At 35.9% G+C, this 24,373-nt stretch overlaps 1 protein-coding gene and 2 long non-coding RNA genes across 3 annotated transcripts in view; 1 reads left to right on the top strand and 2 right to left on the bottom strand.

Moving 5' to 3' along the window:
* Positions 1-24,373, top strand: part of LOC145986814 (uncharacterized) — a 268,487-nt gene that overhangs the window by 16,174 nt on the left and 227,940 nt on the right. The window lies entirely within an intron of this gene.
* LOC145987358 (uncharacterized) lies at positions 1,087-5,029 on the bottom strand. Its single transcript, XR_014441660.1, has 3 exons — positions 4,954-5,029; positions 4,502-4,587; positions 1,087-1,428 (listed from the first exon to the last, which is right to left on the bottom strand). It is a non-coding gene; the product is annotated as an uncharacterized LOC145987358 (long non-coding RNA).
* LOC145986534 (uncharacterized) lies at positions 8,864-15,114 on the bottom strand. The gene is made up of 4 exons (XM_083120654.1): positions 14,851-15,114; positions 14,018-14,091; positions 12,366-12,512; positions 8,864-8,991 (listed from the first exon to the last, which is right to left on the bottom strand). Exons 2-4 carry the CDS (start codon positions 14,070-14,072, stop codon positions 8,864-8,866), a joined length of 330 nt encoding a protein of 109 aa, XP_082976780.1. The 5' UTR covers positions 14,073-14,091; positions 14,851-15,114.

Genomic DNA, 24,373 nt, shown 5'->3' with positions numbered 1-24,373 from the left:
CAGATCAGAGACCAAAACTTTTGTGATCGTGTCATTGTGGTTTGAATTATTGTTTTAAGCCTACTTTATGCACGAATAGGCTAATCGAGACTGGACCCACAGGTCAAAATGGACTCCAAACTACCAAATGTGCCTCCACCAGGTATTGAACCTGGGACTCCTCCATTAGATTGGCGTTTTATTGTTAAATAGTCCTTTTTGGACGAAGTCAACATGTTCCTTTGGTGATACCTTGACTTTCCAACCAAACATATTATCTCCCGCACGAACTAAACTGGCATGGTGGAAAGCACAGGGGAGCACTTTACCTTTTTTTTTTACCTTTTTCCTATAAAGTACTGCACGCAATGATAAAAGCAATTGAACCATAAATGACATTCTTGAAGAAAGAACAAATGTAATAAGTCCACTTTTATAGAAGAGACATACTGCAAAACATCATGTAACAGGTGCATCCTTGAGTTCCGCGCTTGCAAAACGGGGCGGGAAAATAACCTAAACTTTCTCGCTCATCTAGCACCCAAACGGAGCATCCTAGAGGAAAAATGCACAGAACATTTTTTGTAGAGAATTTTATGTAGATTATTTTGCATCATAACCTTTTTTGCTGTAAAGTGCTTTCCAAGCTATATATTTGCAAAAAACATATTTTGGGCGCCATTTTTCAAAGATGGCGGCCAAATCCGGAGTGGTACAGGGGTGCAAAATTAATATGTTGTTAAGAACCCTTTTAGAACAAAAATAAAATTTCTTCCAGCTTTTCCTGATTTTTTTTCCTTATTGGACCCCCTTATTGACTGACCTAGAAGTAATTTGCGGTCAAATTGCAGTGTTTAAAGCTCATCTTTTGCTAGAATAATTTCTCTAATGATTATTCGTTGCAAGCCCTTGATACTTGATCGCATAGTATTTAGCATTACTAAACATCACTGCCATAGATATAATCAGAATCGAGTGCGGCTTAACTTTTAAACTTTGAATCTCACTTAATACTATAACGGAGTAATATTTAGGGTTGAAAGTTAAAATTCTGATATATTCTCATTAACAAATATTTCATTACACAATTTCTATGAAATAAAATAGTTCTATAAGAGTTTCATTTGTATAGTTTTATAATTAATTATCTTGTTAACATCCACAAATATCCACTACTAGAGTACAAGTGGTTACATGATTTCAATAATGGATTGAGTGAACAATGAAATACTTTATATAGAAATAGTAGCCCGTCTTATTCATCTGTCAGTTTCTTCAACCTTCGTAATTAATTGTGTTTTTCTTTCTTTTTGTCCTTCTTAACACAACCTCTCCTGGTGCAGAGCATAACATCATCCTCTGACCCGAAGCAGGAACACGATTTGCCACACTCGTTGGTGCACGTTCTAGTTCTGGCACAGGCGATCTGTTTCATTGGACAAGGATCGGCTGAAATGAAACGAAACGTTAACGAATTAAAGTAGCCGTTAGTGCAAGCCCGATCAAATAAGAACTTCTAAAAATATTGAGTGTTTTGGTTACTTTCCGTGGCAAAAATCACGTTATGTTATTCAAACACGGAAAACGTTCCTAAATTACCATATTATGAGGTTTGAACTATTGACATAATGCACACAGGGCTAAAATAGCTTCAGAGAGCTACCAACAGTATTGCTGACAAGTTGATCTAGGCGCAACAACGCGAGGGGTCCCAGGTTCGAATCCCGGAATGGGCATGGATGCTCTTTGTGGGTGTCCCTTCATCAATCTCATCGTTCGTCACTCATAGTCATAGTTGCGATTAGCCAAAAGTGGCAGAAAGGCAACGGATCAAATGAAATCAAAACGTTGATCTAGTTCGATGAAAAGAAGCCTTGATCTATGAGCAAGTCTCAGTACACTGTGTCACTATGTAAGTTATAAATGAGACATGTGGGTTGATTACTAAACGTCATATTTACCCCAACCATAGGTTTTCTCCGAAGGGTGGTTTTGAGTAATTGTTTTGACTGCCTGATGGGTGGGTGTTTTTGATTTGTTGGAGGCCTGTTTGTGGAATGATGGTAAACAAATAAACATTAGAATCCCACGTTTATTATTTTATTTGGTGTTCCAGCCTTTATGATTAGGTACAAAAATAAAAATGTGAAACACATGTATGCTGAGAAGTATATAAATAACTTTAATTTTCATATATTACTCGTATTTTCCAGAGTTATTGAAAAAAGTAAAGAACAAAAATAAGTTCGTAAACAAAGTGTCAAGCACAGTTTTGGAGTTTTTGTTGTAAATCCTCAGTTTCTAGTGATAAGGATGTGCCTGCAAAGCCTTACACAGTTTCTTCATGTCTGGTTGTGCACTTGAAACTTTCAAGCGGGGATTCGGCGAAAATAATTTAGTCTATTATAGATTTCGAACGAGTATTTGATTTCAAAACATATGAAACAAAGATAAGAATGTCAGTAATAAAATCAGCCGTATTTTCCTGTTGAGTTTAAAGGTATGGATTCTGAAACAATGAAGTCTGCTCTACACACCTGCAGCAAAAATGTTGTCGTGTGGATATTATCGACATTTGTCTTTCGAGCTGATCGCGTACCCCCTTCAAGTAGCTGATGTACCCCTGGGGGTTTGAGAACCACTGGCCTAGTCGGTATGCGCCTGACTGCTGCCACGCGGGAGACCTGGTCTAATGTCCCGATCTGGATGATTAAAGTCGGAATATTTTCAGCCTTGCCCCTGCATAAAACGGCTCCCGGGTTCACCCAGCCTCAAACAATGGATACCTGGGACGAACTTGAGCGTTGTGCTGATCAGTCACATCACCTCCAAAAAGTGACCGAGATCAAGCAAGTGTCGGGCCCCTACTTCCACATCCCCCTATAGCAAGGTGCAATATGCACTGGGAACTCTCCCTTACCTTATCAAGTGGATTCTGCCTCCTACGTTATAACCAGTGACAGCGATTAGGGGGGGGGGGGCGAGGGGGCAGTTGCCCACCACTTTTCGCCACTTTTGCCCCCCCATTCTAAATCATATATGCAAAGGGAAATATACTGTTTTTGCCTCCCAGTTTTGGCACCTTGCCCCCCGGTTTTGGAACCCAATCGCCGCCACTGGTTATAACTGTTAATTTGTTGTAATTATAGCAACAAACCTTTAACCAAAATTTAAAAAGAATTGCTCGACTTATCAGCAAATACTTATCATCATCATTATTTGCATGAAAGGAAAAAGGCACTGAGATTATTTGATTAGTTAGTGCTTTCCCTCGTCCTCAAATGGTGACACTTCTAACTCGACAAGTTCATAGACCTATATTTGTGTAAAGAGTTGTTAAAAAGTCCAAATGTGTGTATGTTGGACATTAATAACCAAATGCAAATCTGTAAGTCGAATAAATATGCAATTTTATGTTAATGGTTGTTAAGAAAGGTTGACATACGGAAAGAAATACGAGAATAATATAGAGGAAGTGTACCAAATGCGGGCCCCGTCCTTAAAGCGGGCTCCCTGCATTTTTGCTCTTGATGATGCTGTAGGCTGGGGGAAATGCATGGAGCTGATAGTTTACGTTATTGTCGCATACAGTGCTTACGCCCATGTTGATTACTGCATCTTTTGTTCTCCAATCAGCTCGTGAGTGATTTTGGCCAAGTGGAAAGTCTGTGTGAAACATGTCCTTGATTCTTTGAGAGTTTTCTTTGAAGATTCCATTCTTCTCTTTCTTTCAGTTTTTTTTTAAGTTTCTTGTGATACAGTGTGCTTAACATTTAGAAAACGTTTTACTTTATTCCACAGCCTTCCATATATTGTATTTCAGCTTATATCATTATAATTTATGCTGTTGCTGTTTTTAATTGTAGGCCTACTAAATTTAAGGGAACCCACTTTAGGAAAGTTTTTTCCCCCCAATGTTCAATATTGCATCTCTTCGAAAAAATAGGATTTTTACAATGAAGCCACTTTTTTCTCGCTATGGGAGGAGGCATACAAAATAAGTACATAACGAACTCTTTCAGGCTTAAGTTCCATTTATTTTGGCTTGATGGTTTCCTTGATATGCGACAAAACAAAATGGGGGCCCACATGTGGTACACTTCCTCTACTCGCCGGACCCTGTAGCCGAGTGGTTAGCACATCGCGCTGCGACGCCAAGGGTCCCGGGTTCGAATCCTGCTCGGTCTTGGTTGTTTGTGAATGTCCATTCATCAATTTCATCATTTCATCACTCATCTTCGCAAATTAGCCAAGAGGCACAAAACGCGAAGTAGAATAAACTAAATCAATCAATCAACTTCCTCTACTGGCGCATATTAAATACAAAAATTTTACCCACATGTCCTCACATTGTATACATAACACATTCATAATTTGGCACTGTCAAAACAATGTAAATAATTTCAAACTATCTATAATATAAAACCTATGAAAACAAAAATATTTTGGAAACTTTTAAACCATATAAAGCAAGATATAAAGGTTTGGTAAAACTCTGACTTTGTTACTATAAGAGACTTACCATCTTCAGCTATGATGAAGTTAAGTGAAATTAGGAGGATAGTGCAAGTAATTGCAAAAAACATTGTTCTTCTTTATTCGTGGATACTGAAAAAATAAAATAAACTTTAAAAATATAACATGTACGACGAAATTGTTAAAATATTTTTCATTTCTACTTTAATTATTTCATAGCTTATACATGTTTTTACACAGTCACGTAATTACAAGTGTATAATTAATGAAATAAATATAAATACATAATAAGTATAAATTATTCTGTTTTCCTAGTTGAAAATCAGTTTAGAAACATCAGTGTGATCAAAGTCAAACAGAAGAATAATTACAGATTTTTTTTTTCGTTGAAGAATTCATCGCACGTTACAACAATAATAGCGAGAAATTGTTACACCTCATATCATGTGCATGTCGAATTAGCATTGCGCTCATTTAATTCTCAATAACTATGCTTACCTGCGTGCAGAATATCGAGCCCTTCAAGACAGCTGGTACCGAGGATAATAGAACTTGAATGATTTGCAACGACATGTCATCTTTCATGTACTTCTTATCACGATACATAATGTGATGTATCCGGTGACGAATTGTGTTTACACATCGTTGTTGCTCATTGACAACCATGGCAAATACAGTTTAATACTTTGATACACGCACCAATGTGTCAATCTGCTCGTCTCATTTCATACAGAGCATATGTGTTTGAAAAACTCTAACCATAAGTAAAACCGAGTAAACGTTTACCTTTGTAACTTACAACATATGTTTATCAGCAAATGCAAGAGGCAATATAGTGAATACATACCAAGTGCATTGAGAAGAAAGCCGACATTTATACTACAATTGCTAAGAGTATAATGGAAATTTATTTGTGATTATTTCATTAATATTTGTGTTATTTATTTAAACGGCCAGCATTTTTCTCAGCTTTAAGAACTTTCTGTATACCTACCGTTCTCAGCTGGACGAACTAGTACATTTCTCTCATAGATGCCAACACTGCCTGTCAAATGCACACCGTGAAAAGTGACATGACATGTTGCAGCTTCCATGACGTCTCTTTTTTTAAACAGTTGAGACAATGCGATGTCAACATGTTTTAATGCCTGGAGTTTATCATGTCTTTAATTCGACGTACCTCGATGCTGAACCTTTCTCGAGAACGTTTAACGATTCTGAAGCAACTCGAATACCTAGGCATGATGTTACCAGACAGTTTTCAAAATTATCTTCGTTCCTTTTTCTCCAACACCCTACGTTGCTTTCAAGGAGTGTAATTTCGTCGCGATTAGCCAAAAATTATATAATAGCAAGGCTAAATATAAAAAATCAAAGGACTGTATTTGTTCTGATGCTGGTACAGAGCTTGTCAATTGCTCGTTAGCTATTTGTTTCAATATACATATCCATTCTAAAATCTATGGGTCTAATCACTCATTTGTGTGTTACAAGCAAGATAACTAATGGAAATAAGAAATCAGGCTAGACTTAAATGGTTAAATAACTCTGATGATACAAATCTAAACAATTATAATACAATAAAGCGAGAAGTTAACCGCACGTTTAGAAGTAAAAAAAAGAGATTACTTGAAAAGTAAAATTCACGAAATTGAAACAAACATCAAAAATAAAAATATCAGAGATTTATATAAAGGTGTAAATGAATTTATAAAGTGGTGGCAACCTAAAGTAAACTTGATAGAAGATAAAAACGGTGATTTTTTGGCCAATCCACCGATATTATAAATAGATGGGAAAACTACTTTAATGACCTTTTAAATGTTCATGTAGGAGATAAATCAGAAGTAAATGAAGTACACACAGCAGAACCTTTAGTTCCAGAACCTAACTTGACTGAAGTTAAAGATGCTATTAAAAGGCTAAAGAATAACAAAGTACCTGGCATTGATTTAATACCAGATGAGTTAATTAAATATGGTGGGAATTCGTTAATATGTCAAATTCATAAATAAATTTCTTTAATATGGAATAAAGAAGAAATCCCTCAACAGTGGAAAGAATCCATAATTGTTCCTGTGTTTAAAAAAGGTGATAAAATGAACTGCAATAATTACCGTGGAATTTCTCTACTCTCAACAACATATAAAATATTATCTAACATGCTTTTAACAAGACTAACCCCATATGCTAATTAAATTATAGATGATTATCAATGTGGATTTAAACGTAACAGATCAATTGTAGATAAATTTTTTCTCATCAGACAGACACTTGAGAGAAAGTGGAAATATATAATCAAAATGTCCATCAGCTATTCATTGATTTTAAAAAAGCATATGATTCGGTCAAAAGAGATAAATTATATAATATATTAGTAGAGCTTGAAATACCTAAGAAACTTGTTAATATGATAAATGTATGCACCAGTGAAAAAAAAAGTAAAATTCGTGTGGGTATTAATATGTCTGAAAAATTTACAATTCATGATGGGTTAAAACAAGGAGATGCATTATCTCCATTGCTCTTTAATTTTGATATAGAATATGCTGTTAGGAAGGTAAAAGAAACTAACGAAGGACTAAAATTAAATGGTGTGACTCAGTTGTTAGCATATGCAGATGATGCAGACTTATTAGGGGATGATATAATGTTAAATACAATTAAGAATAATGCTAAAATATTTTTCAAAGCAGCTAAAGAGATAGGTTTGGAAGTTAACAAAGAGAAAACTAAATATATGCTTACAGGCCGAAACCAAGTGTTAGGTAATAATCAAAATCTAATTATTGATAACAACTAGTTTGAACCAGTTTCCAAATTCAAGTACGTAGGAGTAATATTAAGAAATGAAAATGATATTAAAGAGGGAATAAAAAGTAGGCTTAATTCAGGAAATGCATGTTACTTCTCTCTTCATAAACTTTTGTCTTCTCGTTTAATATCTAAGAAACTAAAAGTTGAAATATACAAAACAGTAATTTTGCCTGTAGTATTATATGGGTGTGAAACTTGGTCCCTTACATTGAGAGAGGGACATAAATTGAGAGTATTTGAAAATAAGATCCTTAGGATAATATTTGGACCTAAAAGGTATGAGGAGACAGGTGAGTGGAGAAGGTTACATAATTTAGAACTACATAATTTGTATTCATGTCCAGATATTATTAGAATGATTTAATCAAGAAGACTTAGGTGGGCAGGCCATGTGGCACGAATGGCAGGGGAAAGAGGAGTTTACAGGATTCTTGTTGGGAAACCAGATGGTAAGAGACCTGTAGGAAGGCCAAGACGAAGATGGAGGGACAACGTTGAGATGGACCTAAAGCAAATCGGTAGGGATGGAAAAGAATATATAGATCTTGCTCAAGATAGGGACAGATGGAAGGTCTGTGTTGCTGCAGCCATGAACTTTCGGGTTTAAGAAGGCTAGAGAGTTAGTTAGTTAGTTAGGTATACATCAATGTTTCAGAGACGGGTAGCATATTTTTGCTTTCTTGACATGTGACCACATAATGTTGGTGTAAAGAAACCAAGTACAGTTCTTAAGAGGCCAAACCACATTAACCATCCACCACTGATCAGCTGCCAAGAAGAATATACCGTATTTGCCGGCGTATAAGACGCACTTTTCCCCTTTAGAAATAGGTCTGAAAAACACGTTGCGTCTTATACGCCAATACTCATTTTTTTATTACTTTCATGTCTGGACGATTTCTTCCTTGCGGTGTGTGAGGAAGAAGATTAAAATATTTATCTTTCCATGTTAGATTAGCGTCATTGCCTTGTAATCAAGGGGTCCCGGGTTCGATACCCGGTGGAGGCACAAGTGGTTCGGATCCCACTTTAAATTGTAGGTCCAGTCCCGATTAGCCTTACTGTGCATAAAGTGGACTTAAACACCAACTCAAACCAAACCAATGTTAGATTAGGTAATTTATTTGTTAAAAGTGGACTTGCATTGTTACTTTATATTTGAAATACTGTAAATTAATTACAAATTCAGTGATAAAGCTCTTTCCCCAAAATTGTGTACAAAAAAGGGGGTGCGTCCTATACACCGGTGCGTCTTATACGCCTGCAAATACGGTGTATCACACATGATAATATGTTAAATCACATCTTCTAAATATAAGTTAAAAATAAAATTAGACACAGAACGAACGTAGCTCTTCAAGAAATGAAATCGTAAACAGGGCACTGCATAATTTGTCTTTGTATCGCTCTGCATAAATGCCTAAAATTACCATATGTGTTATGAAAAATTAGAGATCATGCACAATCAAGTATACTTTTTAATTCCACAAATATACCCATTAAATTGAATTAAAGCTTCATGTGTTACGTTGGAAAGTTTAACTCGGGAATGAACAGATATATTTATTTATTATCTATTACAAATTAACATTTATTTGCGGTTTCGGTTTATACAGAACAAACGAGTACACGATTCGAATCCGTCTTCAGAACATACGCAGCGGTTGCAAGATTTGTTGTACTCTCCTGTAGAACATGCGGGTGCGAGAGGACTGTGATCTGTAAGAAGGAAATGATCATGGATAAAATAACCGCAAATGATACACTTTGCCCACTTTGCCTTAACCTAGTTCCTCACCTGTTTCACCATATGATTCTGGAATTGCAGTAAATGAACTACTAATACAGCTACTTATCCATAAAAGCTTCAAAAACAATAAACGTTGCAGTCTAGTTGTTCTTTGTGTTGAAGTGTCAATATTTAGTTTATCATCCATTTTCAGTACACTCAATGGAAATTTCTGTCTTTTTTGTGATTAACATTAACTTCATTTGTTGCATTACCTGTTTGTGCATATTATTAGAATTGAAACATTTTTAGGTAAACTTAATTCTCATTACAATATTTTTAGCAGTTGTAACGTGGTAGGCAAATATTAACACTGACTTAACAGCAAAAATAGCATTATTTCAGTCTATCCTTAACATATTGCTTTCAGTATTCTGCACTTCCAGCAGACTACTGTGCTACTGCTTATTTGCTTGTCAACTTGGAATCACAAAATGGAGGGTAGCATAATAATAATACTACTTTTCTTTATTTTATCACTGTATGGAATCAGGTGTACATTCTTAGATAGTTTTAGAACTTTGTTATCTAAGCCATTGTTCGATGTGGATAGTATCCCCACAACAAGGAAGAATTACAAAATGCATAACCCAGTTCTGCCATTGTTCCCATGTTGCACTTCGTTTAACCCAATAAGAGTTTAAGGAACTGGAACAAAACGCTAAACAAGCTACTGACAGTATCTGAATCAGGCCCATACCCAAGGGGGGGCTTACCTCCCCCCCTCGAGCCATGAAAAATTTAATTTGAACGTATAAAAATCTACAAAAATTAAGTTGACGGTTTTTCAAATTTTGTATGAATTTCGATTTTGTCCTTGCGCCAATGAATAGGTTGTTTCTGGACAGAAGCAGGCTCTAGAAATCTGCAGTCTGGAATATTGGGCTATTTTAGTACTATAACCATTGATGCAAGACTATCAGACGTTCCGATTTAGTCAGGACAGTCCATTCCTTTTAATCCATGTATCAAATTTTTCGTCTCGGCTCGGACACTACTTGCTATAAGGGAAGAAAGACTCTTGCGCCACTGCAGACATTGTACTGGCTTTTAAGGACTTTCTGTAGAATACTGTGTACATTATTAAAATTGTCTGAACTTTTTATTAGTCAAAAACAGTTGTTTGACACAAGACAAATAGGAAACCCTTGATTGTTGATTTTTTCTTCTATTACAGTGTCACTAATGTTTCACATAATTAGATTGATTGAATTGTTGTTTTAAGTCCAGTTTATGCACAGAAAGGCTAATCTGGACTGGACCTACAGTTTAAAGTGGGATATGAACCACTATGTGCCTCCACCGGGTATCGAACCTAGGACCCCTTGATTACAAGGCGAGGACGCTCACATAATTAGAATAGAGGGGCATTTTCTGTACTCCTTACGTTATGGAAGAAAGGTTCCTCAATGACTGCAATACAAAACCAACCATATAAGAGACATTTAGCTCTCCACCCGCACCGCAAGGTCTGTGATCCCCTTTCGCCACCACCGAGGAGAAGGATAAAAAAAACCTTTGTTTTCTGCCACTCAATGCCTTAGGGTTAACTAATATTATGTAAATAGGGAAATCGACTTCAAAGCAGAATCGTTGATAGATTTTTGGGGCAAAAATTGCCTGAAGTACTTAAAACATATATTGTTATTTGTCCAAGACACTCAAAATATTAAGTACATTATTATTTACGAAATTCTGTCAATCGGAATTGTTTTACTGCAACTTTTCTTGATTTCTACTTGTAATTGTCTTGAACATAAATACACAGTGGTGTGACCGTACAACAGACAACTGTCACGGTGTGCAGACTGCAGAGCCATCAAGGCCACAAATTTCGATCTTACAAGCCGTTGAAAATAGCATTTTCTATCCCACATGTATGCGACCCCATTTAATAGCTTCTTGGTTACTAATGACATTTAGTTTTACTCTCGAATAAGGTTCTAAAAGCGAAAATACACCATAGAAACAATATTATGCCAGCAGACACACTACCAGGGTGAAGTCACTTAGCTGTTCCCTTCAGATAATTTATTTACAGGGTTTGCACTGACTCCATAGGCGTAGCTACGGGGTGTGCCGGGTGTGCCCAGGCACACCCTAATAGACTGCTTTATCAAAGAGAATTAAAGACAGATATTTCAATAAGAGATAAAATAAGCCGAAGTTTGTAAGAAGTTGAAAATGTCATTACTTGGTACAAACGTGTGCATTATCGCTGATGAAACGAGTGTCTATAGTTTTTCGATTTTTTGATGTCATTGGAGAAAGAAAATATTTACTGCATTCTACTCTGTACTGCACCGCCATTCTTCTATACCTGTCACAAGCTGCACGTGTGAGAGAGAGCTTTCTCCAAGCTTTCCCAAGTTAAAACTAAATTAAGAGCAACTCAGAAGCAGGATAGATTGGAAGCACTGCTCTTGCTATTTGTGGAACAGTAAAAAGCTTAGTCAATTGATGTAAATGAAGTTATTGATGAGTTTAAGAACATTGTACCTTTTGACAGACGTCTCTTGTTATAGATGACGTGTATTTTGATGTATTTGTATATAACATTTATGAACATTTCATGTGTGTGTAACCCCCTCTCAAAAAAATCCTGGGTTCGGGCCTAATCTGAATCAACATACTTCAAAATGAATCAAGATAAAAATTATTGAAAATTGTCATCGACAATTTGCCTAGTTATCCTTAAGGCTCGTTCACACATATCCCACCCTAACATTTTCAACTTCGAGGATGATGAAATGACATTAAATTCATTTGCGTACAATCTGAGGGCTTGTCTCGCTTGTGATCACAATCTACCGCCGCATGTTTTCTGGTCTAAATCCCCCTTCTTTGCCAAGCGCGTGAATAACTTAGACGAGACTAATTCTAGTACAACATGGGAACGAGAGTATGATTAGAACATATCACATTATCCAAGTGCAGGATAATTATGTTTGGGTTGTCAACATTGCTTTCTGGTACAGTTTGGAAACAACGCGTCTGCGCAAGTACAGTGGGATGCATAAGTATTGCCAAGCAGATTGTCCATCACCTCGTTTATGCACTTCGTATAACCCAATAAGAGTTTAAGGAACTGGAACAAAACGCTAAACAAGCTTCAGACAGTATCTGAATCAACATACTTCAAAATGAATCAAGATGAAAATTATTGAAAATGGTCATGGACAATTTGCCTAGTAATACTTGTGTATCCCACTGTAACTGAACCCTAATGCTACATGAGATGAGAGAAACTTCCGCCTATCCGTAACTTCCTACGGTTTACCATGTCTTCCCCATGACTACTTACCAGGCCATAGCCTTGCATATCTTCCGTCTTCTAGCTGAACCTTGCAGACCTTGAAGGTGCACATCCAAGGGACACCAAAGACGCCACAGAAACAGCTGTTGCAGCCATCGTTGATCCTTGTGAAAGGTTCACATTTCGGGGCGACACCTGTGCAAAATATATTTCACTAATTAACCCTATTTATCGCGTATAAACTTAGTGTGAATTGATCACTCATCGTGAGTGATACAGTGATTTAAAATATCATCGAATGTGACAATAATTTATACAATTTTCCTCGTTACTTAAGAAATATGTTCACCTAGACGTATAAAGTCTAGTTTTTATTTTGCAAGAACGTCAACAGTCAGAAGTTCATACCTAGGTATATTTCTTTATAATTTGTGTGGTTTAAAACCGTTGCCATTTTTAATTTTCAGTCATTGATGGGCTTCAGATGCGATTTCATCAATTTTAATATTTTTACCTCTGACAAAACAATAAATTGCTATCTTTGTCTTTAAAGAGGGAGGTGCATGCCAAAGATAAGTCTAAGGACGCATACAACGGATGTATGAACAGTAGGTTGCATATAAATGTATCTACAGGGTGAGCCAAAAGTCCCCTTACCCCCTATGTATTTTGCGACGAGGGAAGGTTATGGATCTGAAGTAAATAGAGTATGATAAGAGACAAGACATGTTAGCTGAGGAGGTTACAGACAACAATTTAGTCCAGAATGTCTGTGGGGACACCATCATTTTCATAACAGAAAATTATGCGCCTCCAGGTACGGTGTGAAATTCTTCGCAGCATTGTGCGAGTGATCGTGGCAAGTGCATGCTGAACGGCTTCTATCAGCTAGTTAGTTGTGTGGTAACGCCTGCCGGCAACTTGCTGTTTGATATAACCCCACAATGCATTATCACACGATGAAAGATCGGCACTTCTGGGGGTTATGGGACTTTTGGCTCGCGTTCAATGCTGCGTGCAATTTCACACCGTACCTGGAGGCGCATAATTCTCTGTTATGAAAATGATGGTGTCCACACAGACATTCTGGACTATATTGTTGTATGTAACCTCCTCAGCTAACATGTCTTGTCTGTTATCATACTCTATTTACTTCAGATCCATAACCTTCCCTCGTCGCAAAATACATAGGGGGTAATGGGACTTTCGGCTCACCCTGTACAATGGTGAGCGTTGTTTACGATAATTCAATAAGACTCAGTAACGTGTAACTGTGAGAACATTCTGTGTATCTCGTGGATAATATTGTAATAGCGAGTGATTCTGAATCTTAATGAACCTTGAAACAATGAAATATTAAGATCGTACCTTTAAAGTGTTGTACCGTCTACGGCAAAGTTAATAGTAGGCAAATTATCTATCACTATTTTCATTATTCTTTATTCCACATCCTGTGTTGTTTTAAGGAATGGATTTCTGTTTATGTGAAACATACGTTATCTTTGCTTATGATGCTTTTACTTCACTTCATGATAATCACATTGTGGAAAACATACTGAATGAAAATGATGGTGGACAATTTGCCTACTATTTATATTGCCGTTGACTGTACAAGCATTTAAGTACATGATTGAATTAATAGGTGCATATGTGAAAACATTACATAATTGTGATTGAAGTCTATTCAAATTATTACTTACCTCCAGGAACCATCAAATAAAGTATCAGTGAAAGAGGAACTAGCAACATCTTCATATTGAGGCAAGCGTGGAATCTGAGAAAATATGTACATAAGCAGAATTAGATTTTTCCATTCTCTGAAGTTTTAAAGCAGATAAACTATCTTATATGAAAAGCTTTCTTAGGTTGACTAGGATGTCTAGAAGATTATGACTTGCCGAGGGCTAAATTATCTTCTTCTGTGATTGAGATCCCTTTCAAATCTTCAGAGTGATGTTACCCTAAAATTTTTTAAACGTTTTCAGAATAATTCAATAAACTTTTATTGGTATTTAGTGTCATTATTTGTTGGATTAGGTAGCGGTTCATTTGTTCACTTTAAATAATTCACTTTGGTTTCAAATAGGAACATGCACTGTGATTTCGGTACACTGGTTTTTATAAATATTTTCTCGAAATCCGTGTTACTTTTTATTTTTGTAAAGAATTACTTTGTCAGTTCTAATCAAGGCACAAGTGGTTTGGATCCCACTTTAAACTGTAGGTGCAGTCCCGATTAGCCTTACTGTGCATAAAGTGGATTTTAAACGGCAACTCAATCCAATCTTGTCAGTTCAGCACGGTATTGTCCTAAATCTACTCAAAATTCACATGTGTTTTGTAAACTTAGCTACTTAGTGCACAACAAGGCTCATACGTTCTTCACAATGTAAGAAGTTTGTGAATAAACAAGAAATTACTAGAAACTCCCAACGAAGCAATTTGTTTTTGTCGGTTAAAAACATCTTAAATGTTAATGGTAAATATATTTACCAGAATAATATAGCACGCCAGTCAGTGAACAGTTACCTACCTACTTTCAGATGGTGGAGAAATCCTTTTGTGACACTTCCTGCTGGTTGTAGCTTTGTAGTTTTTATGGCCAAACTCCGCTTCGTGGTTCCATCTATTAAATACCCTTGGGCCGGGCAACTTCTGCTGATGCCATCACTCACCAAGTCGTGTTCTCAAGAAAACACATTTCTGGCGTACAGATTATCTATAAAATCTTATGGTTAAAAATAAGGACATCGCTGTGAAAATACATTACCAGTAAGCGGATATAACTTACTTCGACTGGACTGTCGAAGCCTTAAGGCAGTTCAACACTTCTAGGTTATCAATTAGCTAAATATCACACTTTTGTTGGTGAGCACATTGCTACCTTTCTAATTGAAGCTTCCCCCTTGTCCCGGAGGTTATTTTCTCTTTCGTATGGCCGTATTACAGGCATAGGCGTGCGCAGACCCTCTTAGGCGGCGGGGGGGGGGGGGGGGTGCAAAGGCCATGATGAAATTTCAGTCGGGAAAGAAAAACCTCATTTTATCACTGTTCTAGTTTCACTGCAATAATGGGTATATACAGTATGTAACATTCTTATTCGTACACACGGATTTTCAAAGAAAATGCTTTAATATCAGAAAGGAAATACACTCTTTTGAAATTGTTTCTTTACAATTCAATAACTAATATCATTAGGAACATAAAATCTTACCCAAATTCTGTATAACCAATAACAATAATAAATTAAATGAAACTGAAAGAGAAACATGCCATTTTTGTACAACGTTTCTATTCGTACACTTAATAATATAAAAGAAAAAAGTATATTCAGAGCAAATTGACTGACAGTTCTAATACTTTGATGCGTCTCCTTTGGCTTTAATTACTTCTTGACACCTGTTCTTCATAGAATTAACCAGTTTCCGACATGTTTCAGAGCTTATTTTATTCCACTCGGCTTGCACACCAGTTTTCAACTCTTGTAGACTTGACGCCTACTTTATGGACTCGCCTCTTCAAAATTGCTCATAAGTGCTCAATGGGATTTAAGTCTGGACTTTGAGCTGGTGTTTGTAGTAGTTTGGGCACATTCCATATTAGCCAACTCGCGCTTTATGCTTACTGTCATTGTCTTGTTGGAATCTGTAGATAGGCGGCATGTCCATTTTTTGGGCACTCTGCTTTACATTGTTCTCCACTATGTCCAAATAGACATATGCATCCATGATAGCATCAATAAACTGGATGGTACCAACACCTTTGGACGACATACAGCCACAAATCATTAATGACCCACCACCGTGTTTAACTGTTGGAACTGTGTTAATGTGATCATTGTCTTCATTTGATTTTTTCCAGACCCTATTTATCCCATCTGACCCGTATATATTAATCTTGGACTCGTCTGACCATATGACACTATCCCAAAATTTATGGTCTTTATTCCTGCGATTCACCTTATTTACATACGGCCTCTTTCGTGGTATTCTGCCATGATATCCATGCTTCCACAAGGCACGTCGGACAGTTTGATCGGACATCATCTTGCCAGCAACATTTTCTACCAACGGTCGTAACTGAGGAACACTTAGTCTGGGGTTTTCTCGCACTCTTTTTAAAATAAAGCGTCCATCACGTTTATTCAACCGTCTCTGTTTTGGTTTTCTCGGCACATTCTGTGTTGAACCTTCCTATCTAAATTTGTTTACTATGTATTGAACTGTGGAGTGTGATTTATTGACTGTTGTCCAATTTTTCTTAACTAATAACCTCTAAGGGACAAATTTATAATAACATCCTTCAGATCGGAACTAAGTTCCTTCACCTTGCCCATTTCGAACACGCTGATAGATAGACGATAGGCCTACAGCAATACCTACGCCAGCATTCCTCTTGACGGGGAGCGCGCCTTCATGTTCAAACTTGTTACGAAGTTGCAAACTGCACGAAATCGCCCGAATAGCGAGGAAGATTGAAACTAAGGCGCTGTAATTGAAACTCTTGCCTGTACGCAGGGTGGTATTTGTAAGGAGGGATGGGGGATTCCCCCCCTCTGGGTACTTGTGTCCCCCTCTCTGCTTGCTAAATTTTATCCATGGGGGAATATGTTATATGGCTTGAAGTCATTATCTTATGCTGTCCCTGCACAGTCAGTAGATTCCCCCCCCCCCACTGGAAATTTCTTAAATATCACACTGCCTGTACGAATAACAATGTTGCATGAAACAGCATGTTTTTCTCTTTATACACCTTGAACATACATTTTTATTAACATTTGTCGGTGAAACCTTCATTAACATTAATTTCCAGGTACATATGAAAATGATTATATTTACTAGTAGATATGACATTCTTTCCTCGGAAATTCTATGTGTACGAATAACAATGCTACATACTGTATATACATAGCCTACATAATGCAGCAACATATAGGCAGCATAACGAATAATTAAATTGTTTCTGAAATGTACCGCGCTCCTTTTCCTCCAAACAATTGTGTTCATGCATTTAAAACAAAACTGTTTAGCAGCAAGAGTCTAAAGTACTTAGTAGTTATAACTTCTCTCTCTGGTAATTTAAAATGCATTACAGAAAACAAGAAAATTGCGAGCGAAGCGAACAAGAGAATTTTTAGATTTTTGCAAACTCAAAACAATAATATGAAATATAAACTATAATACAATAATAAAATCAATATGGCGCAAAAAAATTCATTAGAATTTATTTTCGTCCAAGGTTGGGGAGGGGCAATGTCCATTGCCTCTTGTGGTTGCACCACTGTGCCCTCCTTCCCCCATAGTTGCTTTGAAATTTAATCGGCTTGAAAATACTTAATCGTTTAATAACTGCGATAAGATTCCTCTCCACTAAATTTCTAGGTGGAAGTACAATAATGTAGGAGGGACATGGACGTCTGGAAAGGGGTGCAAGGATGGCCACGCCGCCTCCTTCGTAGAAACCGAATGTTAACCTAAAATAATATATTTCACACGTATAATTTGTTTTATATTAATGCGATAATTTGAAATTCAAGTGGTGTTTTTTGAGTTGGCAACACTATTATCGGGGTAATATGCCCCACGGAAAAATACCCTGCTTGTCCCTCTTTGGAAAAAATCTGCGGACGTCCATGATTAGGGGTGATTGCCCCCCCCCCCCCCGTGCGCATGTCAGCCTAAATTATATATTTCATGCACATAATTAAATTTATGTCACAGTTATTTGCGTTAATTTGACAGGTACATATAGGTGCAGGAACACGGTTATTCAATCCGAAGCACTATTTGGGGCAAAATGTCTTGTTTGTTCCCTCCTGCCTAAAAAAAACTCCTTTGCCCCCCCCCCCCTTTGCAAAAAAAATATCCCGGGGACTCTCTTGTTTGCGATACGGGCTTACCCTGGGCAGTTTTTTTTTAACATGGTGCGGTCCGAATTGCTCTCTGAATGCATGCAACTGTCTTATTTTACGTCACATGTGAAATTGGATGAACTGATAAAGGCGTACAGAAAGATACACTTTTTCTCAGAACTCGAACCTAAAAGTTTCCGCAGCTATAACGTTTAGTCTACCAACTCAACGCGCTTGGTCACCGAGGTGATTCTTCCTCTGCCACCCACACACACGCACTAGGAGTGTGCGGGATCGGAAAAAATATTTCCTGTCCCAATCCCGAGTTCAGGAAATGATTTCCCGACTTTTCGGGATCCGAACAGTCGGGAAATTCTAAATGGTCATGTTTAAAAGTGCTTAATTCTCGATGTTTTCTGCATTGTAAGTATAACACCATTAAGCCTTGTTTCCATGATTATGAAAAACTAAATATGCTGACCAAGGCAGTAATTTATTTTATTAAAAACATAAACTAAACGTAACGTTTCAACCTTCTAGCAAGGTCTTCTTCAGACTCTGTATCAAGTACAAAAGTAACAAGATACAAACACAGGGCATTATATATACACAAACAGTACTCCCTCCAGACTATTTAGAAAGTTGTTGGAACTTTCTAGCAGGTGACTTTCACTTGCCAACTTTACTTTCACCTAAAAGGCTAAACACAATTACTTCCATAGAGAATGTGGTTGGACTTTTAATCTCACGCACTTTTCCCTTCATTTTTCTTCCTTCTCCTCTCCTCTTTCTCTCTTGTCCTTTCCACTCTTTCTAACATCTTCTTACATTCTTTGTTTAACTTCAGTCCCCCATTCCAGTTCATTGTGTCTTCTTCACCTTTCTTCTCTATTTCCTTGGCTTCCTTCCATTTTCTCACTAGCATTCTCTTCTCCCTTCCTATCTGCTTAGCCTCATCCCACTCTATGTCATGTCCTGTTTATTTCGTGTGTTTAAATATCGCGCGCTTGTGTACCTAACCATTAAAATAGGATTCCACAGGGGCAGTATTTAGAATTCCTCTACATACTGTAGATTAGAGCTACTGCATGGGACCACTTTCGCTCGCTCATACTCAATCGAATCTCCCACGTTCGAGCGTGCTATTTTATTTATTTATTTACATTTTACTTGGGATTACCGCTAAGCAGTTTTTCCCATATCTATATATGTACTGTACATAAACTTACATTTTTTAGTACATTATTATTAAAAGATACTATGAACAATTTTTTTTTCTATTAAATAGTTAAGTCACATTTTCTAAAAAAAGATAACAATATATATCCAACTGTAAGGTTAGGTTCACAAATCAAAGATTCCAAACACTGAGGAAACGGAATTTCACAGTTTATAAGAGTTTTATAGAATGTCTCTCTTTCTTGTGTGTATCTATTACACTCAAATAGGATATGGTGTATATCTTCCTTGTTGCCACATGTACAGTTTGGGTTTTGTAGAATCCGGATCTTTTGTAAATGACTTTTAGTAGTTGTATGTCCTGACCTAATACGATTTAGTAATACTATCACATTCCGTGAACCTTGAACCTTTGTAAACCAAGGCCTCTTTCTATTGAAATTAGCTATCCTCTGATAAAAGCTGCCTGCATTTTGAAATTCACCTTTGCACCATTCCGTCCAGTTTTCCTTCAACTTTTTCTTCACCCTCGGTAGAAGGTCTGTGTACCAGGTTTTCAACTCCAGTACAGGTTGAATTACCCTAGCTTGTTTTGCATACAAATCTGCCATATCATTTCCTAAATTTTGACAATGTGCTTTAACCCAGGTTAAATGAATTATCTTTCCCCTGCTCCTTAAATTTTGTAAAGTTTTTACACAGTTTATAATGTATGGGGAACATTTAAATAATAAATCATAATTGGACTGAATTGAATATAATACACTTTTGGAATCCGTTAATATTAATATATTTTTTTCTTGCAATTTATATGTATAAATTAGTGCTTGATAAATTGCATAAGCTTCAGCTGTAAAAATAGAAAAATCTTCCGGTAAATGTATCATAATTGATTCCTTCTTCTGTACATCATAAACAGCACATCCTACATTTTGACTACTTTTTGAACCATCTGTATATATAAAGTAATAATCTTTCCATCTTTCCATGTAATCATATTTGGTATATTGTTCAGGAAAATAAATATCTCTATATTCACAAACAGGAAAATCTAGAGTATATATGGGCTTACTCCTTACTTTAAATAATTTTTGATGATCCTCATAGTACTCATTATATAATTGCACCCATCCTATATCTTCGCAGTTATTAATTTTGCCTGTATCATATAATTCAACCAAGTCGAATAGAATGTCGTTAAACGGATGATTAACTTCTGACATTGTTTTTAACAGATATTTAATAGACATTTCCCTTTTCCTATAACTTAAGTTCCATTCGCATGCTTCCATGTATACAGCAACATTAGGAGTACTCTTCATCAGTCCTAGACACTTTCGTAGAACTTTCCTCTGCATTACTTCCAATGGACGAAATACACATTCTGAAATTGTATTAAAGACTATAATCCCGTATTCTATTGTTGGTTTGTAATAGTTTTTGTAAAAATTCATCATGGTACTAGGATGACTTCCCCATTTTGTTGTAGCCATAGAACGAAATACATTGTAAATTACTTCTGCCTTTTTCACTAACATTTTTACATGAGGTTTCCATGTTAATTTACTATCAAATATAACGCCTAAATATTTCACTGAATTTTCTATGGGAATGTGTAACTTTTTTGTGTATTGATTCACATTTTTCGGAGCTCCGTTTTTACTAAATATAATCAACTTTGATTTTTCTGACGATATATTCATAGACCTATTCTCAAGAAATTTCTTTATCTCTATTATTTTCGCTTCCATGTTGGTGACTCCTTGATCTACTTGCTTGTCACTCTCATATATACATAAATCATCTGCATATTGTATAAATCCAAATGGCTCAGGACATATTCTTTGAACATCCATTAAATATATATTAAAAAGTAAAGGACTTAAAGGGCTTCCCTGTGGAAGACCCCTTGTTATCCATCTAGGTCCCTCAACTTTATTGTGAAAGTAAAAATATAAACAACGATTTTTTAATAGATTCCAAATTATTTTTAGATGCATATAAGGTATTTTCAGATTTTGTAGAATGTTTAATAATTTATTTATATTTACATTATCATATGCCCCTTTAATATCTAAGAAAGCAGCAATAAGACTACTTTTCCTTTTCATTGTATCATAAATTTTTGATGATAACATTGCCAAGGCATCTCTACACCCCATACCCTTCCTAAATCCAACTTGAAGCCTTGAAAATAATTCCTGTCCCTCTATATGCCAACTTATTCTCTTTAGAATTAATTTTTCAAAAATTTTCCCCAGTACTGAAGACAAAGCTATCGGTCTATAAGATTCTCCTTTATGTGGACTTTTGCCAGGTTTCAATATTGGTAAAATCATTTGAGTGTACCACGATTGCGGTACATTTCCTGAATTCATTATATAATTGTAGATGTTACAAAGATATATTATACCACATTCCGGTAAATTTTGAATCATCGAGTATGTTATTCCATCTTTTCCTGGAGTTGTGTCCTTGGTTCTAATTATTATGTCTCTTATTTCATCGATCATGATATTGGTGTATAATCCTTGTGAATGTCTATCTTTAGGACTGAAAGAGAAAATTTCATCAGGGGCATCTGCAGGTTCGTGTTTATTATTACATGTTACCTTCATAATAAATTCATCTTTCCAGGTTTCTTTGAGTGGTATTAATCGAGGGGTATGTGGTTTGCGGATTGATTTAAATTTAGCCCACACAGTACTGATACTCTCTTTGTTATTTATGTCTTCACAATACTTTTCCCACGATTGTCTTTTTGCACTGATATAACATTTCTTGGCCTGCGCTATTGCTTTCTTATAATTAATCCAAGTTTCCTGATTTGGTATTGTTTTATAAACTTTAGTAGCTTCAATTCTCTGTATTTTAAAATTTTGGCAATCTTTATTCCACCAGTGTACTATTGGATATTTTTTTACAACTTCCTCTTTTGCCCTTGTACATGATCTGTCCATAACAATACTAACAGAATCTACAAAATAATCATATGTACTCTTATCAATATTATTTAAATCTGTATTTTTAAATAAGATTGTAAGTAATTTAGAATATTTATTCCAATCAGCTTCATTAACTTTCCATTTTCTGAGCGGAATAGTGAAAGATCTCACTGAATTAGTATCAGTATAAAAGAAACATGGATAATGGTCACTGGTTCTTTGATCACTGTCTGTTTCCCACTGAAATTGACCACATATATCATCTGACATTAACGTTAAATCTATAGCTGTTGGCCGAGTACCTAATCTTCCTATATAGGTAGCAGACCCGTCATTAATTACAGTAAAGTTGTACAAATCCATACATTCTACTAACACTTTCCCCAACTTATCTTCATCCTGATCTCCCCATATTGTGTGATGGCAATTGAAATCTCCTGCTATAATAAAAGGCTTTTCTATGCATTGAAACATTTGCGATAATGTATTCGTCGTTAATTTCTGTGACTCTGCACCTGTAGGAATATATATAGATATAATACTAACTTTTTGATTCATAAAAGCAATTTTAATTCCTACGACTTCAATTTTGTATGTGTCGTATATAGACAATGTATAATCAAAAGATATAGGTTCAAATGGAATGCTTTCATGAATCATAATTGCAACTCCTTTACTATCATCTTTAATCTTTTCATAAATCATGTGATAATGATTTACTTTAAAATAATTTATGTTTGATGGGTTCACAGAGATTTCCGATAAACATAAAAGTTCAGGTCTATATTCATCTATTAATTTCACCAGATTTTGCTTTCTTGCTTTCAGTGATCTTACATTCCAGTGTACACCCACGAATGTTTTCCATTATTTTTCCTTCCACACCCTAAGGTGTCTCTCCAAAAATTTCCAAATCCTCAATAATTTTCTGCACCTGGCCATTTATTTGTGAGCATTCTGTTAGTATTTCTTTTATATTTAATAAGTCAGAATTTTTAGTTAATGTCGCCATAAGTTTCGCCATTAATTGTAACAAATTATACATAAGATCCTTCTGAGATGTTATGTGAGGAAAGTACACGATTTTTTTCTGTTCTTCATTGTTGTAGATTCCGGTGCTCACCTCCTGCATGCTTCTGTTTGTACTATCCATATCTTCCTCATTTTTCCTTGTCTTAATTACAGTTCCTGTAGACTTTCCATTTAATTGTTTTTGATTACTTTGTAATTTCTTTAGAGAACCTTTACTTGATTCTCCTTCAGAATTTCCATTATAATTCTTTGTTTGTGAATAGGAATTTAGTCTGAAATTTTTTCCATATTTATTTTCAAATTTGGAATAGTCTCTATGATGTTCTGGAGGAACTCTTTTCCATGAAACATTTTCCAAGTATGTATCTGATTTTCTTTCACCCCAATCACTTAAGGCTTCAAATCTGTTTTGTATTGTTATGCTATTTCCTACAACACCAGTCTTTCTTGTGTTAATTTCACTTATTTGACTTTTGTTTATATGGTTTTTTATTTGATCAGCATATGAGTTGCCTTGAACAACATAATTGCTTGGAACATTACCTGTTATTACTTTCTCTCTTGCATCTTGCCGGGATAAATTATCATATGCCATAACTCTCATGATTTCTCTTTCCATTTCCCATTTTACACATGACTTATCAGTAGCAACATGTTCTCCTCCGCAATTTAAACACTTCGGAGTTTCATTACAATTTTCATGTTCCTCTCTTCCACATCTAGCACACTTAGCTTTATCCTTGCATATGGCTGCTGAATGTGCGAACCTGTAACATTTCTTACATTGCATCACATTTCTAACTTTAGGAGTAACATCGAAAATGTGACTAACCACTATAATCTGTTTAGGCATTTCTTGAGATCTAAACGTGATTGATATTAGCTTAGTAGGAACAAAATAATATGAACCATCATCTCTTCGAAGTCTCTTTTTCATTCTTTCCACTGATATTACTGTCGGGTCTTCAATACTTTCCTTAATTTCCTCCTCTTCAAATTCAGTGGGTACACCATATATCAATCCTTCCTTCATCAATAAGGATTCTGGG

Source organism: Lepisma saccharinum, chromosome 4 (genome assembly GCF_977018435.1).
Source record: "Lepisma saccharinum chromosome 4, izLepSacc3.1, whole genome shotgun sequence".
In the NCBI taxonomy this organism is placed as follows: Eukaryota; Metazoa; Arthropoda; class Insecta; order Zygentoma; family Lepismatidae; genus Lepisma; species Lepisma saccharinum.
The sequence above is the reverse complement of the archived record's forward strand: the minus strand, read 5'-3'. Positions and strand labels throughout refer to the sequence as shown.